The sequence below is a fragment of the Macrotis lagotis genome, chromosome 1 (assembly GCF_037893015.1).
Source record: "Macrotis lagotis isolate mMagLag1 chromosome 1, bilby.v1.9.chrom.fasta, whole genome shotgun sequence".
NCBI classification, from domain to species: Eukaryota; Metazoa; Chordata; class Mammalia; order Peramelemorphia; family Peramelidae; genus Macrotis; species Macrotis lagotis.
This window is the reverse complement of record NC_133658.1, coordinates 297,316,652-297,330,647: the sequence shown is the minus strand read 5'-3', so window position 1 is coordinate 297,330,647 and position 13,996 is coordinate 297,316,652. Positions and strand designations below refer to the sequence as shown.

Below are 13,996 nucleotides of genomic sequence, written 5' to 3'. Positions count from 1 at the left end.
TCATTTTTGACAGAAAATTGTCACTGCAAAGGTATGGGGACAGGTGCATGCTGTGTACAAGGGACACCAAGCAGCTTAGACTGGTCAGAAGATAAAAGAGTGTATGGAAAAGACAGTAATGCACAATCAGGCTGGAAAGCTGAAGCTATGACATGAAAAACTTTCAAAGTTAAATAATGAAACTTTTTTCATTCAAGAAGGAATTTGGTGCCATTGGAGCTTCTTTATCAGGCTACTGACATGGCCAGACTTGTGCTTTGGAAATATCACTTTGGAAAGGGAAGAGACTGAAGGTTGGAAGAACAGGCTTGCAACAGTTCAGGGGAGAGGGGATAGGAATCTGAATTAGGTTTGTAGCTCCATGCATGAAGAGAAATGGGAGAAAATGGGAGGAATGTGAGCCAGATTATGGCTATAGAACCTATAATAGCATGGCTGTGAGGGAAAGTAAGTAGGTGACAGTCAAGTCTGAGACTTCACTGTCAATTCACTACTAACAGGAATAGTGTGGGGGAAAAGGTAAGGCTTCCATTTTAGATGTGGAGTTGGAGATGTCTTTGGAATATCTAGCTGGAGATTTCATAAAAGCACTTGGTAGGGCAAGACCAAGGAAGAGACAGTGAAGTGAGATATATAGATATGGGAAGCATCTACATAGAAGTTAAAAACTAAAGCCATGGGTAAGAAAATGGAGATGAGTATAAATAGGTTGTTTTTTAAATATGGGAAGCATCTATATAGAAGTTAAAAACTAAAGCCATGGGTAAGAAAATGGAGATGAGTATAAATAGGTTGTTTTTTAAAAAAAAACTAGAAATTTTACTATAAAAAGACATGACATCTGAGGAGATGGAGGGATCAAGCAAAGACCTTTTGAAAGAGAAGAAATTCGGGGCGGCTAGGTGGCGTAGTGGATAAAGCACCGGCCTTGGAGTCAGGAGTACCTGGGTTCAAATCCAGTCTCAGACACTTAATAATTACCTAGCTGTGTGGCTTTGGGCAAGCCACTTAACCCCATTTGCCTTGCGAAAAAAAAAAATCTTAAAAAAAAAGAAAGAGAAGAAATTGAATATTAGAGAGACAGAATGGATGATTTAAGGAGCAAGTGCCTGGAGGAGGAAGATGATGGGATCAAGGTAGAAATAGAGGGATTGTACATGTCCAAAAATATTTATAGCAGCTCTTTTTGTAGTGGCAAAGAATTGGAAATTGAGGAGATGCCCATCAATTGAGAATGGTTGAAGAAATTGTGCTATATGAATGCGACAGAACATTATTGTTCTATAAGAAATCATGGGGGACAGGACTTCAGAATAGTCTAGAAAGACTTGCAACTGATGATGAGTGCAATGAGTAGAATCAATAATATTGAACACAGCAATAACAACACTGGGTGATGATCAACTATGATAGATTTGTTCATTTCAGTAGTACAATAATCAAAGACAATTATAAAAGACTTGTGATAGAAAATATCATTGATATTCAGAGAAAAGAAAGTGGAATTAAAATGCAAACCAAAACTTATTATCTTCAAAGTGTCTTATCATTTCCCCCCCATTTTGATTTGATTCTTCTACCATAGCATGATTAATATGGATCTATGTTTAGCATGATTATACATGTATAATCTATATCATATAACTTTCTGTCAGGAGAAGGGGGGAAAGAAAGGAGGGAGGGAGAAAAATGTGCAACTCAAAACCTTGCAAAAATATGACTGTTGGAATTGCATGCAGTTGAAAAAATGATTAACATAGCATTAAAAAAAAGAAATAGATGGGCTGTATATGCTAGGAAAGACTACTTCTTTTAAGAAAGAAGAGAATAGAAAAATACTGAGGTGATGTGGAATATAGAGTTGGGATGAAGTAAAAGTTTGCAATAGATGGACATTATTTTTTTGGTGAAGTATTTATCAGGGTCCTCTGCTGAGGAGAGGGGTCTTTTTTATTTGTTTTTGTTTTTTGAGGGTGAGGGGATTGTGAAAGTTGGAGGAGAGAAAAAGAATGTATTGTTTCAGACTATGTGAGGGATAGAGTCAACTAGGAAAGAGTAAGAATACTGATGTGCATGACAAGAGTTCAGTTGAGAATGGATAACTTAAATTTGGAATAGACCATTCAGCAGAATTCCATGATTTCATCATTATTCAGCAACAAGTATTTGGGAAGAGGTGATTAGAGAGCTTAATTTTAAGTTGGGGTTAAAAAAGGGATTAGTAATGAAAGGGTAAGGAGGAAGAGTAAAGGAAATAAAATGATTAAATATAGGGTCAAGATTTTTAAACAAGGAGAGGCCAAAGCAGTGATGAAAGCCTAGGAAAAATTGGGTGGAGTAACTAGCTGATGGAGAACAAATTTATCAAGGTAAGAAGACATAGGGAGGGATGAAAGGAGAGGTAATAATGACCAGATAAAAGAACATGTATGGTAATGATACAGGAACTAAAACAATTTGGTGATAAAAAAATTAGGGATCACTCTGTGTGTGTGTGTGTGTGTGTCTATAGTGCAATAAGTGTATTTGAATAAGCATTTCGATGTATACCCAGATCTGTATAACTAGAGTACTTGTTAACACTCTGCAATCAACTCACAAGGGCATATTGATATGACAGTAGCAATGTGATTGTACTTACAATAGCACTTGATCTCTGAAGCATAACCATGTATCCAGAGGATTCTTGAAATGTATAGCATGGGAACATATAGAATTTATTCACGTACTCTGCACCTGACACTCAAATCTGACCCTGAGCACATACAAAACCACAGAATAATTGTTCCATCTGTGAAGTGAAGCTGACAACATATAGAATCTTTTACTCCAAAATGGTATGTTCAATGTATTCAGTTAAGCTAAGGAACACATAGTGACCTATATTGTTAACTGAATAAACAGGGATACACTGTATCCCTTCATATATTGAAATACTAGTGGCATTAAGTTTACTATTGTAAGCTCAGCTGAGATTCAAAGTCAAAAATCCATATAGAATATTCACTTGACTCCTTTAGTCACCCAGCATGAATATATCTGCAGTCCACAACAAAACTGAAAATACAGCCTGCACTTGAGAGCTGTAGAGGCAGAGAAGATACAATATATCCTACTCTGGTAGAAGGGATAACAAAATTAAAGTCTCTTTTTTGACAAAGATAGGAACATATGCTTATGTCCTGAAGAGTCACATCAAGAACATATCTTTTATATATTCCCAGAGGAGAAAAAGAATGGGGAAAATGCCCTGCATTTCCAAAAGAGGTTCTGACAGAGCTGGTGGATTTCATTTCCAAGTCGGTAACCCAAATGTGCATGAAAAAAGGATGTGTAACACAGGGACAGCACCCTCTTAAGCTGTGCTTTTCATAAAACCAGTTTGTACTAGCAGTCTTTAAGAATGAAGAGATGAAACAGTGATAACTGTGCAGCAGGGCAGCATGGGACACACTGAAGACCTCAAGCAATCCTTATAGATGCAGAGGTTTGCCAGTGAGACATGAGCCAGGGACAAACAGTAGTTTGTCCTCTTCAAATCCCGCGCAACATTCATTGCACGCTGAACTTCGCTGCTGGATTTGGCACCGGACACACAAAGCTTCCTCTGCATCTCCTGATGTTTAAAAAAAGCAGCAAGGCCCTTCACACATGGTTCATGTTCTTACTGTTCACTTGAGCGCCTCTGATTTGTTGGGGGGAAAGGGAAGAAGAGACACTTGGTGGATGAAGTTTGGCTTAACTCCCCAAAGCCCGACTCTCCCAGGGTAATTCGCTGCTTCAGGGTACTTTACCTTCGTGCTGGGCTGGGTCTTGCTGGAGCCGTATTCATATTTCTTCTTTCCGCTGCCTTATTAATATCTGAAAAGAATAATCAACCCATCTGTTCAATGCTACGGAATAAAAACAAGATCATCAGCACATTTCAAATGAGAGCAACAAAAAAATACAATTGCCAAACAGATGGTGCAAGAAAAATCCATTCAGCAAAGACACATTGTCACTTGGGCAATTTTTATTAAGGCAGTACAATGTCATGACTTGATCAAGAATGGCCCTCAGATTTACAATGAGTATGAAACTTGGGCAAATCTAATTCTTTAAACGACTAACACTGTGGCAAATCTTGAAGCCACAATTCCTGAAGGGTGGAATTTAAACCCCCCTTTACCAGCCCTAGGATTGACTGGCTTTGAAGGCCTTTTAAGTTTTTAATAGAGTAAAAAAAAAAAGAACAAAGGGCTAAGCAAATTTTTTGTTACCAAGAAATGATGGTTGACCAGAATCAGTTCAAAACTTACAATGTTTTAGAAGGCAAGCAACCCAGCTTATCAGGAATTTCTCATGTTTTATGCTGCCTTACCATTGAAAAGAAATTCCCATAATGAGAGGCAGAAATAAAGCTAATTAACTTATCAAATGGAATACTATTATCTTCTAAAATTCAATACCCTTTACAATCAAGAATGAACTTTCAAGGGCCCAGTCATAGGATTTTCTTTCAACTCAAGTGCATTTCGTATATCAGACCCAGGTAATGTAATAAATACTATAAATTATAATAGTGAAATTAATATCTTCATCAAAAATTTTCCTTTAGGTAAGTTTTCATCAGAAAACCTGACATAGATACAGTACATAAAGTACAAAAGGAGACTAACATAGAATCATGCAGTTACAGACATACTAACGTGGTCAGTCAAAAACTGCTTGGTAACATATGGATAATGAAAACACTGGAGAAGCTGAGAAATGATGACGTATCAGAAGACAAGTATACAATGAAACAATAATGGAACTCACAGTTTGCTTATATCTGAGATAACTAACTGGTTTAATAATGTCAATCATGTGAGAAAATTTTGTTTCCTTAATACAAATGGGGACAACTAAAAGAATATTATTGAATATTATTTATATATTGATATATAATGTCAAATATTATCACAAAGCTATGATGCAAAATGTAATTACTATTTTTTTTAAAAATTCCTATCCAAATTCTTGAATTGAGAATAATGTAGTCTTAAGATCCTATAAAGAACGTAACTAACTTTGTGTTAGGTTCTCCAGGTCACTTCAATATACATGACTGCAATTTGATTTTTGCTTAATTTGCTTTCTCCACTAACTCTAAGGGGGGGAAAAGGGTCAATAGCCCTTTGATGTAAAAAAAAATTGAGGATAATAGAATTAACTTAACAGAAGTACATTTCACCAAAAATAGAAGGTAGATTTTTCTTTTTAAATTTAGTATCACCTGGCTATATTTCTAAGGCAATAATACTCAGGACCAAGCCTTTACAAACTTGCAATTGGCAGCTCTTTGAGTCCTTTTATTTCTAGATTTGAATATTCTGACATTCTTTAGGGAAATGGGCCATCAGAATTACTTAACTGTTAGGAAGAAGGGACTACAGATAGGAAGGGCTGTTCATTTACTTTATTTACTACATTGTAGCATAGGGAAGGTTCAGATAGGAATCTATCTTCACCACTTCACCAGTTTTAAAAGTATTTTTGCAATTGTGAAAACATCTACTATAAAAGGAGAGCTATATTCTGCTGCAGGCACCTAAAATTCTGGATTAGATGAATATTTAGGTGATGGGTTGATAAAAATAGTGCTAACATTTGTTTTTCTTTAAATTACAACAGGTACTTCTATTCAGTCTAGAATGTCTCTTATTGATACCAACTTTAGAATAATGTAGAATCATAGACTCTGATTGGAAGGAAACTTTAGGATTATCTGATCCAAACCCTTACCTTGTCACAGAACTATTGAGAAAATACATCCTACATAGGAATTTCTTCTTAATATCCTAATAACTAGTTAGTCTTTGAACATTTCCAGTGGCTCCATTCATACTATATCCCTCCACCCTCCATCTCTGGCCCATTAGGACAGTTACCCACCACTCACCTATCCCTACCTTATATTCGGAAAGCAACTTTCCTTTCCTGAGTGGCTCCTGGGGTTTCCTAGGATCTTCTGCACAGTAGGCTGTTTGTGCACAGTGAACTTACAGGGTAGAACACCATTGTTGAGATAGGGCCAGGGGACAGGAATGAGAATGCTGTTTTATAGGCAGACACATTGAGGTTCACAAGGAGTCAATAGAGCTCAAGTCTGGGAGTCAGCAAACTGTGTTCTGGCTGGCTCTTCTACCAATCAGTTGTATGGAAGATAGCATTGCATTAATTTTGCCCATTGCCCACTGTTGTTGGGTGGAAAAAAAAATGGAAAGAAGTGTGTTATATTGCCTAAATGCAAAAGTACTTCTAGTGAGACTGAAATAAATATTTTGAAGAATGCTAAAATTTTAAACATTGCTTCTAAAGTCCAACATTTAAGTGTTTTTACAAGTTTTGTATCTTTAAATAACTTGAATAGCAATTTACCTTTGAGAGTTGAGTATAAATTTTAAAACATTTTCTTTTACATGAAAAGGCAATATACCAGGTAGTAAACAAGAGTCAAGTTACTTCCCTTCTTTGGGCCTCAGTTTCCTCACCTGCAAAATAAAGGGATTACAAAATAAAGGGATTAGTCTAGATGATTTTAAAGTTTCCTTTCAGGCTGAAGATACTATGAGTTAGCCCAAATTTAGGAAATATAATTGGCTGGTCTGGGTTATTCTGTGCTTCTTCTATAAAACAACTTTCCATATTTCATTGTAGGAATCAAGGATAAATAAACTTTTAAAAGTAGCATACTAGGTTTTGTTTTTTTTTTTTTGGTAAGGCAAATTGGGGTTAAGTGGCTTGCCCAAGGCTACAGAGCTAGGTAATTATTAAGTGTCTTGAGACCGGATTTGAACCCAGGTACTCCTGACTCCAGGGCCAGTGCTTTATCTACTATGCCACCTAGCCACCCCTCATACTAGGTCTTAATATAGATACCCCAATTTATCATTTTCTGTGCTCTGAATAGTCCATCCTTTATTCAAGACTTGGTAGACAGGGAAATTTTATCAAGAGCAAATTTTTTGTCTGGAAAAAGACAAGACCTGGACAAATCAAACATGACTTTTCTCCAGTTGGAGACTGATGTACATTTTGGGGGGGGGGATTTTAAGAAGTAGGGGTCTACAATTAGGAATAAAAAAACTCACTGGGTTTTTAGATAATCTGAAGGCTTTTAAAAGGAAGAACAATGGGGTAAATCACGAAAAGTAAAATCAGTTTAAGAGAACTGACTCCAAAATGACAAGATTCAGGAACCAGAAAGATTTACTTTCCATTCCTCCTCAAAATATCTGTCCTACATTGGTTTTATAATGCCAACAAAGTTTTGCAAAAAGGGTTTACTTTTAAATGTAAAACCTCTTAGATTAGTTAAAGGGTTTTGATGTGAATTCCTTTAATTAGATTCCTTCAATTTCAACATCTACCTAGGCCAGGATGATCTATACTATTGAGGGAATTTAATGTAGGGGTGAAGGGAGAAGTAAAGGAGGAAGGAAGTTTTTATTTTGAAGTACTTACAGGAAGAGCAAAACATAATGGGATGTGTCAAAGATGAGCTAAAGATACTTGCCTAAGTAAGAAGGGAAAGAATTCTGTCCTTTCCCTCTCTACCTTTACCACCACCTGTTCCTCAGAACAAGTAGGTTGCCATTCTCTCTCTAACAAACTCAACTTTTTAAGTGGCCTAACAAAATTGTTGTTCAGTTATTTTTCAGTCATGCTTGATTTTTTGATTCCCATTTGAGAGTTTTCTTGGCAAAGAGAGTGGAGTGGTTTGCCATGTCCTTCTCCAGTTCATTTCACAGATGAGGAAACTGAGGTGCACTGGGTTAAGTGATTTGCCCAATGTCACCTACTAGGAAGTATCTAAGGCCAGATATGAAATTAGGAAGATGAGTCTTCCTGACTCCAGGTCTAGCATTCTACCCACTGTACCACCCACTGACATTCAAAACCAATGTATGTGAAGGTGCAAAGTCTTGGATTAAATATGTGTCTATTTTCAAGTGACCTTCTGAAAACTTAAGTGGTGTTTTTAAAAAACAAAAAACACACCAATTCAAGCAATGTCGCATAGAAATACATAATGCAAAAATAATTTGAAAGATCAACGGAACAGGAAGGAGATGAATGCTTGCAGTACACAAAAAAGGGTGAAAACTCCCAAATAAAGATTCATTATTCATATGGCTTTATTTTTTACTACTATTTTAGTTAAGTTTCACATGGTGGTCTCTAGACAAATCTGTATGTGAAAAATGTATATTGCATGAAGTAGTAAGTATGAGAGCTATTTACCTAACCTAGTCCAGTTGCCTTTAACAAAGGTAACCCCTTCTTTGCCTCCAAAATCTGGACCTTTTCCTTCATACAGCATAAATTCCTAAGCAATGAAACATACTGAGGGCAGGAAATAATAGTAGTAAAGGGAGTATAGGAATCAATGCCCGGGGACAACACCACCACCTAGCCATTGTAACATTACTAGGCATGCTATAAATAGCACAATTATAAAATTACCCCAAAATACTCATTAGAAAAGAATGAAATTTTAGTAATCATAAATCATTCAAATCAGATAGGGTGATGAGAAAGATATTACCATTTGGCACACAAAAAAAGAAAATTATGTTGTCAAGAAAGTGACTATCACAGATTTTAAGTTTCCAAATAAGGGGAGCAAGAAATGACTTCCAAAGAATATTACTTTCCTTCTATTAATTTCCCCAGAAAATAGACCTGATTCATTCTATATTTAGATGTCTATTCAATGTACTGTATACTCTCATCAACCAAATCTTCCTTTCCTTTATGGTTAGCCCAATGCCTGGCATATACTAAGCACTTTATAAAAGTAAATTGCCACCACTACCACAATCACCCATCACAACAGCAATAACAATAACATCCATCATCACCTGTATGGGTTTCCTTACACTTGGAAAACTCCAGCATTAAAGTTTCATTCAATCTATTTTGCCTGACTTTTCTCCTACAAAAGAATATATCCACTGCAACTGGACAAAAGTAACCTCATTCTTCCATAGATAAATGAAGAAAAATACTCTTTACTATTCCTGAAAGGTTCTAGGGAATACTGATCTGTCTAAACTGTATGATGATAGGCAGTTCCAACATCTATATCTATAGGTAGAATTCATATTTACTTAAACCATTATCTATTGCTTCCTCTACTCCTTTCTTTGTTATTGCTATTTTATTCACCTAAATATTCTTAACATAAGCTTTTATTATCATTTTGTTATTATATTGTCTTGCTTTCCTAATGAAAACAGTGTGTGCTGAGAATGAGGGCATTCTCAGTTATACGACCTAGGTTAAGTTATTTAATGTCTTTTTATCTTGCTTTTTCAATCACAAAAATGTGGATAATATTATCTGTCCCACCTCATAGCATAAATGATTGGATAAGAAGAGTGATATGATAAACCTCCACTACTTTGGAAAAATAAATCAATAATGAGTAACATAATTTAATATTAAAATATTCCAGTAACTCAACTGGGACAACAAATCATGGATGGGATAAGTAGAGTTCCTTGGGGGAACTATGTAGCATAATTTATAATTAACATATCAGTAGTTGTAATAGGGTGCTTTGAAAGAGCACTAAATTTGCAGTCAGGAGACCCAAGTCTCAGGGATGCCACTTAATAGCTGTGTGATCTCGGGTAGGTCATTTCGGCACTTAGACCTTTAAAGTCTCCTCTAGTTCTAAATTTATAATCCTATAGTGTGCACATGTGTGCCCCAAAAGGGTAGAAAAGCTTATTTTCTTTAATTGGCAAACTATACTTCATACCCCAATCTCATTTATTCTATTTTCTCAGCAAACTTTTTTCAGAGCTTTGCATGGCCTCTATATAAACATTCAGAATTAATGAGTCAAATTGATGAGATTTTTATATGTATTACTGTAAGTTACAAAAAAGCAAGAAATCTTCCAATGAATTATTAGTGCCTTGATGGAACATCAGTTCAAACAGGGAGAAAGAGAGGGACAGTTCTAGTAGGTATGGGGTCAAAGTTATTATTCATCTATTATATCAGACTATTAAGGGAAAAAAAAGACTTAATTTTACAGCTACTTAGCTTTCATTTTATGGGAGCTAGGGAGTGAGGTGAAAAGAAAGCCAGACCTGAAGTCAGAAAGACCCATCAGGTCTCAGACACTTACTAGCTATGTGACCTTGAGCGAATAGCTTAACCCAGTTTGCCCTCATCAGTTTTCCCATCTGTAAAATGAGCTGGAGAGGGGAAATGGCAAACCACTCCAATATCTCTGCCAAGAAAAAACCCAAGTGGGGTCATAAAGAGTCAGATACAACTGAAAAATGACACAGTAGCTTTCATTCTTTACATCTGTCTACCTCTGACTCTATGCAGCTGACATATCTTCCTCTGAAAGGTCCTATTTTAGGAAAAATTATTTTCCCTTCCCCTCAGTCTGATACAGAAACTACAAAAGCCATAACTATGGCTTTAATGGAAAATGAAAGCACTTAAAATAGACAGCAAAGCTCACACATCTTCAAAGACAATGGAAGCACTAAATATCCAGGGTGAAAGAACTAAACACAAGCTAGAGTAACCATATTAGTGTTCTAAAAAGATTGGTTATGAATAATCTCTTCAATTACATCTGATAGACTTTAAAAGTATTCTTTTTTTTAGGGTTTTTTTTTTTTTTGCAAGGCAAACGGGGTTAAGTGGCTTGCCCAAGGCCACACAGCTAGGTAATTATTAAGTGTCTGAGACCAGATTTGAACCCAGGTACTCCTGACTCCAGGGCTGGTGCTTTATCCACTATGCCACCTAGCCACCCCTAAAAGTACTCTTTAGGTATGTATTAAAATTTTAAATTTCCTTTTTTGACTTCCCAGCCATAAAATGGCAAAAAATAAAATACTAACCACTGATCTTGCCACATTTTGATAATTTGTCTTTAAAATTTTCTCTAAATTCCAAGAGTCAAAGTTGTCACGGGGTTTTGTTGATCAATTTAGAGCTCTTCTTGCTCCTTTGAGACAATGTTGTTTTCAGAACCAAATGCAGCTCTTCACAAAAATTGAGACATGCATAACACTCCATTCATGCTACTAGAAGCAAAATAGGAGCAAATCTAAAATTAATAAACTAGGAGGTCTTCTTTCTTTTTAATTTAAGAAAGTGAAAGTAGCCAAATGCATTTAAATACCTAGAGCCAGAGGATGAAATAATTTAATTTAAGAAGCAATAAGATACCTAAAAAAGGAGATTTTTGTTTATCCTGGAGAAATTACTTCTACCTGTATAGCTTTTACTATTTTGAAAGAACTCTAATATGATCAAGTCTCTTATCTTGTCTCTTCCTTTTTGAAGGTAAATGTATTTCAAGATACTTCTAACTGCAAAACTATTAAAAAAATATTTTTGTAGTTTTTTTTTGCTCAAAACCCAATTACACAAACTCATTCATGAACCAGAACTGCAATTCTAAATTGGAAACCTGGCACATTGTGATTAAGTAACATTACAAATATAATTACAATCCACTCTTCTATTTCTATTGTTATAATTACAATTTACTGCCTTTATTTCAATCATTTTCTTGTGTAGAACTGAGTTCTGCACTCAATGTGAACTTGCCCTAAGAAACCATAAACCACACAAGAAATCATAAAACAGCATAATAACATGGCATCAAGGTAATGTATTAATACCATTTTAGTAGTCTGTGAATCTATCTTTACCTGACACAGGGGATGCACAAATGGGATTTAGATGAAGACAAAAAGGAAATTACATCCTTTATTATTTGGATTAAAAATCCATGAGTACTAGTAACAAAAGTTATTATAGCTATTTGACAAATTATAAATTTAATGTACAAAACCTACAATATCTTTTAAAGCAGTTTTTTTGGGATAGGGGTGTAAAAGAGACAATCAACTTTCTCAACATAAGTAATTTTAAAGAATACATTTCCTGTGTCAATTCTACTTTTAACATAAATTACCTATCTCAAAAATATTTTCCTTTAAAGTTAAAATTTCATGCAGTTCTCACCCTTGATTTACAGGTTCAAACTAGCCTTTAAAAATTCAATAATTTCCATCCAAATTAACTTCACCCTTTCCTTGATAGGAGCTATTTTCCTTTACAGTTTTTTTTTAAAAACATGCATTGTACTAGCCCAGGTCAAAAGACATTAAACTTTATAGAAAGTAATGCTTAAAAAGACAAAGTAAGAAAAACATCCTTAAATTTTAGTAGAATTTTACCTCTTTTGGGGCAATTGTTTCCTTAATGTAAAAAAGAACAAGTGTTAGCTGACCTATTCAATTTCTCTATTTAGCAAAGGAGGGAAAAATGACAACGTGAAAATATTTATTTTGGGTGGTAATAAAATTATCTGAAAAAGCAGAGGCATTCTGACATTATATATTGTGCCGTTATTCTCTTTTGTATTGTACTGTTTGTTACTTTTTCAGAAAGTGTTTTACTCTCTTCATTAGTACCAATCAGTAAAAATGGATGTGGAGAGTTGGGGGAATGAGATAATTATTCTTTTAAAAGTCAATTCACTTAAATTTCATTTCACAGACTTTAGGATACTGGTACACACTTATTTCACAGGGCAAACCTTTTGCTCACACTTATGTGATATTATCACTTAAAACCAGAAGGTAAAAATTCTCTTCATTAGTGAATCGTGTGAATTTTTTATTTTGGGATGATTATTTCATTTTTCATACTAAAGGTCAAACACAAGTAAGCAAACAGAAGGAAAGCATATGTTAATCATCCTCTCCCAAGTCTTACTTTTCTTAAAAGTAAATTTTACTAACAGGGTCTCAGAAATGCATTGCCACCTGCAGACCACTAATGTAGAGAAAATTATGATTTTTTTTTTGAAAAAGACTAAATATCAACTCTTTGCTCTAAGGAAAGGGTAGGTCATAATTCCCAAATCGCTGACCAAAGATGATTCTTCCCACAAAGTTCTGAAACTGCCTCTCGAATGAAATCAAAGTCTGATTTCTCCTCACATATGGAAGCTATTTAGAAACTCTGGAGGTGACCTCAGTCTTTTACAGTTCTTATATCAAAACACTATACCATTATCTCAAAAGAATATTGAATTAATAAAAGAAATCCCTAAAAGGCAGTCATTACCTAGTCCTATCTTAGGAAAAAATTATTTCCCCTTCCCTTCACTCAGTCTGATACAGAAACTACAAAACTTTAATGAAAAATGAAAGCACTTAGAATAGAAACCTTATTATTCATCTATTATATCAGACTATTAAAAAACTTAAATATAGCACAAATCAAATTTATGTATATATGTATATATATATATTATATATATATATGAAAAGGAACAAATGGCCTTTGACATTCCTTCAAACTTGAACAATCTATCAGCTATGAAAAAGCTAGACATATTAAATAGCTCCAACAAATAGGCTTTCATAAGCGTGCAACATTGAACATGGCTTCTAGGAAGGTCATTTCCATGAGAAGTTACAAACTTGGTCTGGGACTTGCCCGTTCAAGAATATAGTAAACTTCAAAAAAAAAAAAATCCCAAGGATGTGAGAGAGAGAGAGAGAGAGAGAGAGAGAGAGAGAGATGGGGAAAGGAGTGTGCGGGCACTAGGCGGAAACCATCCGGTCGTTTATATGCCAACAAGACAAGTGCCATCTGTTTGATGTTCGGCGTTTCCGGGCGTCCCGTTTCCACAGCACGGCCTGACTGAGGCAGCAAACGTCATCATGTCCGTCTCCCAAGTTCAAAGCCGCAGAGCTCTTCGCGTCAGCTTCGGTCCAAGGCGCAGTACCGTAAGTACGCGAGCCGACATCCCCGGGCGCGCTCTCCGCGGTGCCGGCCGGGGGCGACAGCGCTGTTGGCACCCGCCATCGTGGGCGCTGATCACGAGGCGCTTCCGCAGCGCTCCGAGCGACGAGAGGGGCCTGGGGCCGGCGGCGGTGGGGGGGGGGGGGGGGGGGGCGCGCGG

The 13,996-nt window shown here is 35.9% G+C and overlaps 2 protein-coding genes across 8 annotated transcripts in view; one reads left to right on the top strand and one right to left on the bottom strand.

Moving 5' to 3' along the window:
* NCOA5 (nuclear receptor coactivator 5) overlaps nucleotides 1–13,996 on the bottom strand; it is a 29,860-nt gene that overhangs the window by 15,225 nt on the left and 639 nt on the right. The window contains exons 1-2 of one of the 7 annotated variants that reach the window (XM_074211210.1): nucleotides 5,927–13,905; nucleotides 3,795–3,861 (exon numbers count right to left, since the gene is read on the bottom strand). In XM_074211210.1, the coding sequence (XP_074067311.1) occupies nucleotides 3,795–3,832 (38 nt within the window). In that variant the 5' untranslated portion in view covers nucleotides 3,833–3,861; nucleotides 5,927–13,905. Of the gene's footprint in view, nucleotides 1–3,794; nucleotides 13,911–13,996 lie in introns of those variants that run through there. The other 6 variants (XM_074211208.1, XM_074211207.1, XM_074211206.1 and 3 more) reach the window with 6 other exon arrangements.
* Nucleotides 13,697–13,996, top strand: part of CD40 (CD40 molecule) — a 69,348-nt gene continuing 69,048 nt past the window's right edge. Inside the window, exon 1 of the mRNA XM_074211213.1 lies at nucleotides 13,697–13,820. Within this exon, the coding sequence (XP_074067314.1) occupies nucleotides 13,755–13,820 (66 nt within the window). The 5' untranslated portion in view covers nucleotides 13,697–13,754. The remainder of the gene's footprint in view (nucleotides 13,821–13,996) is intronic.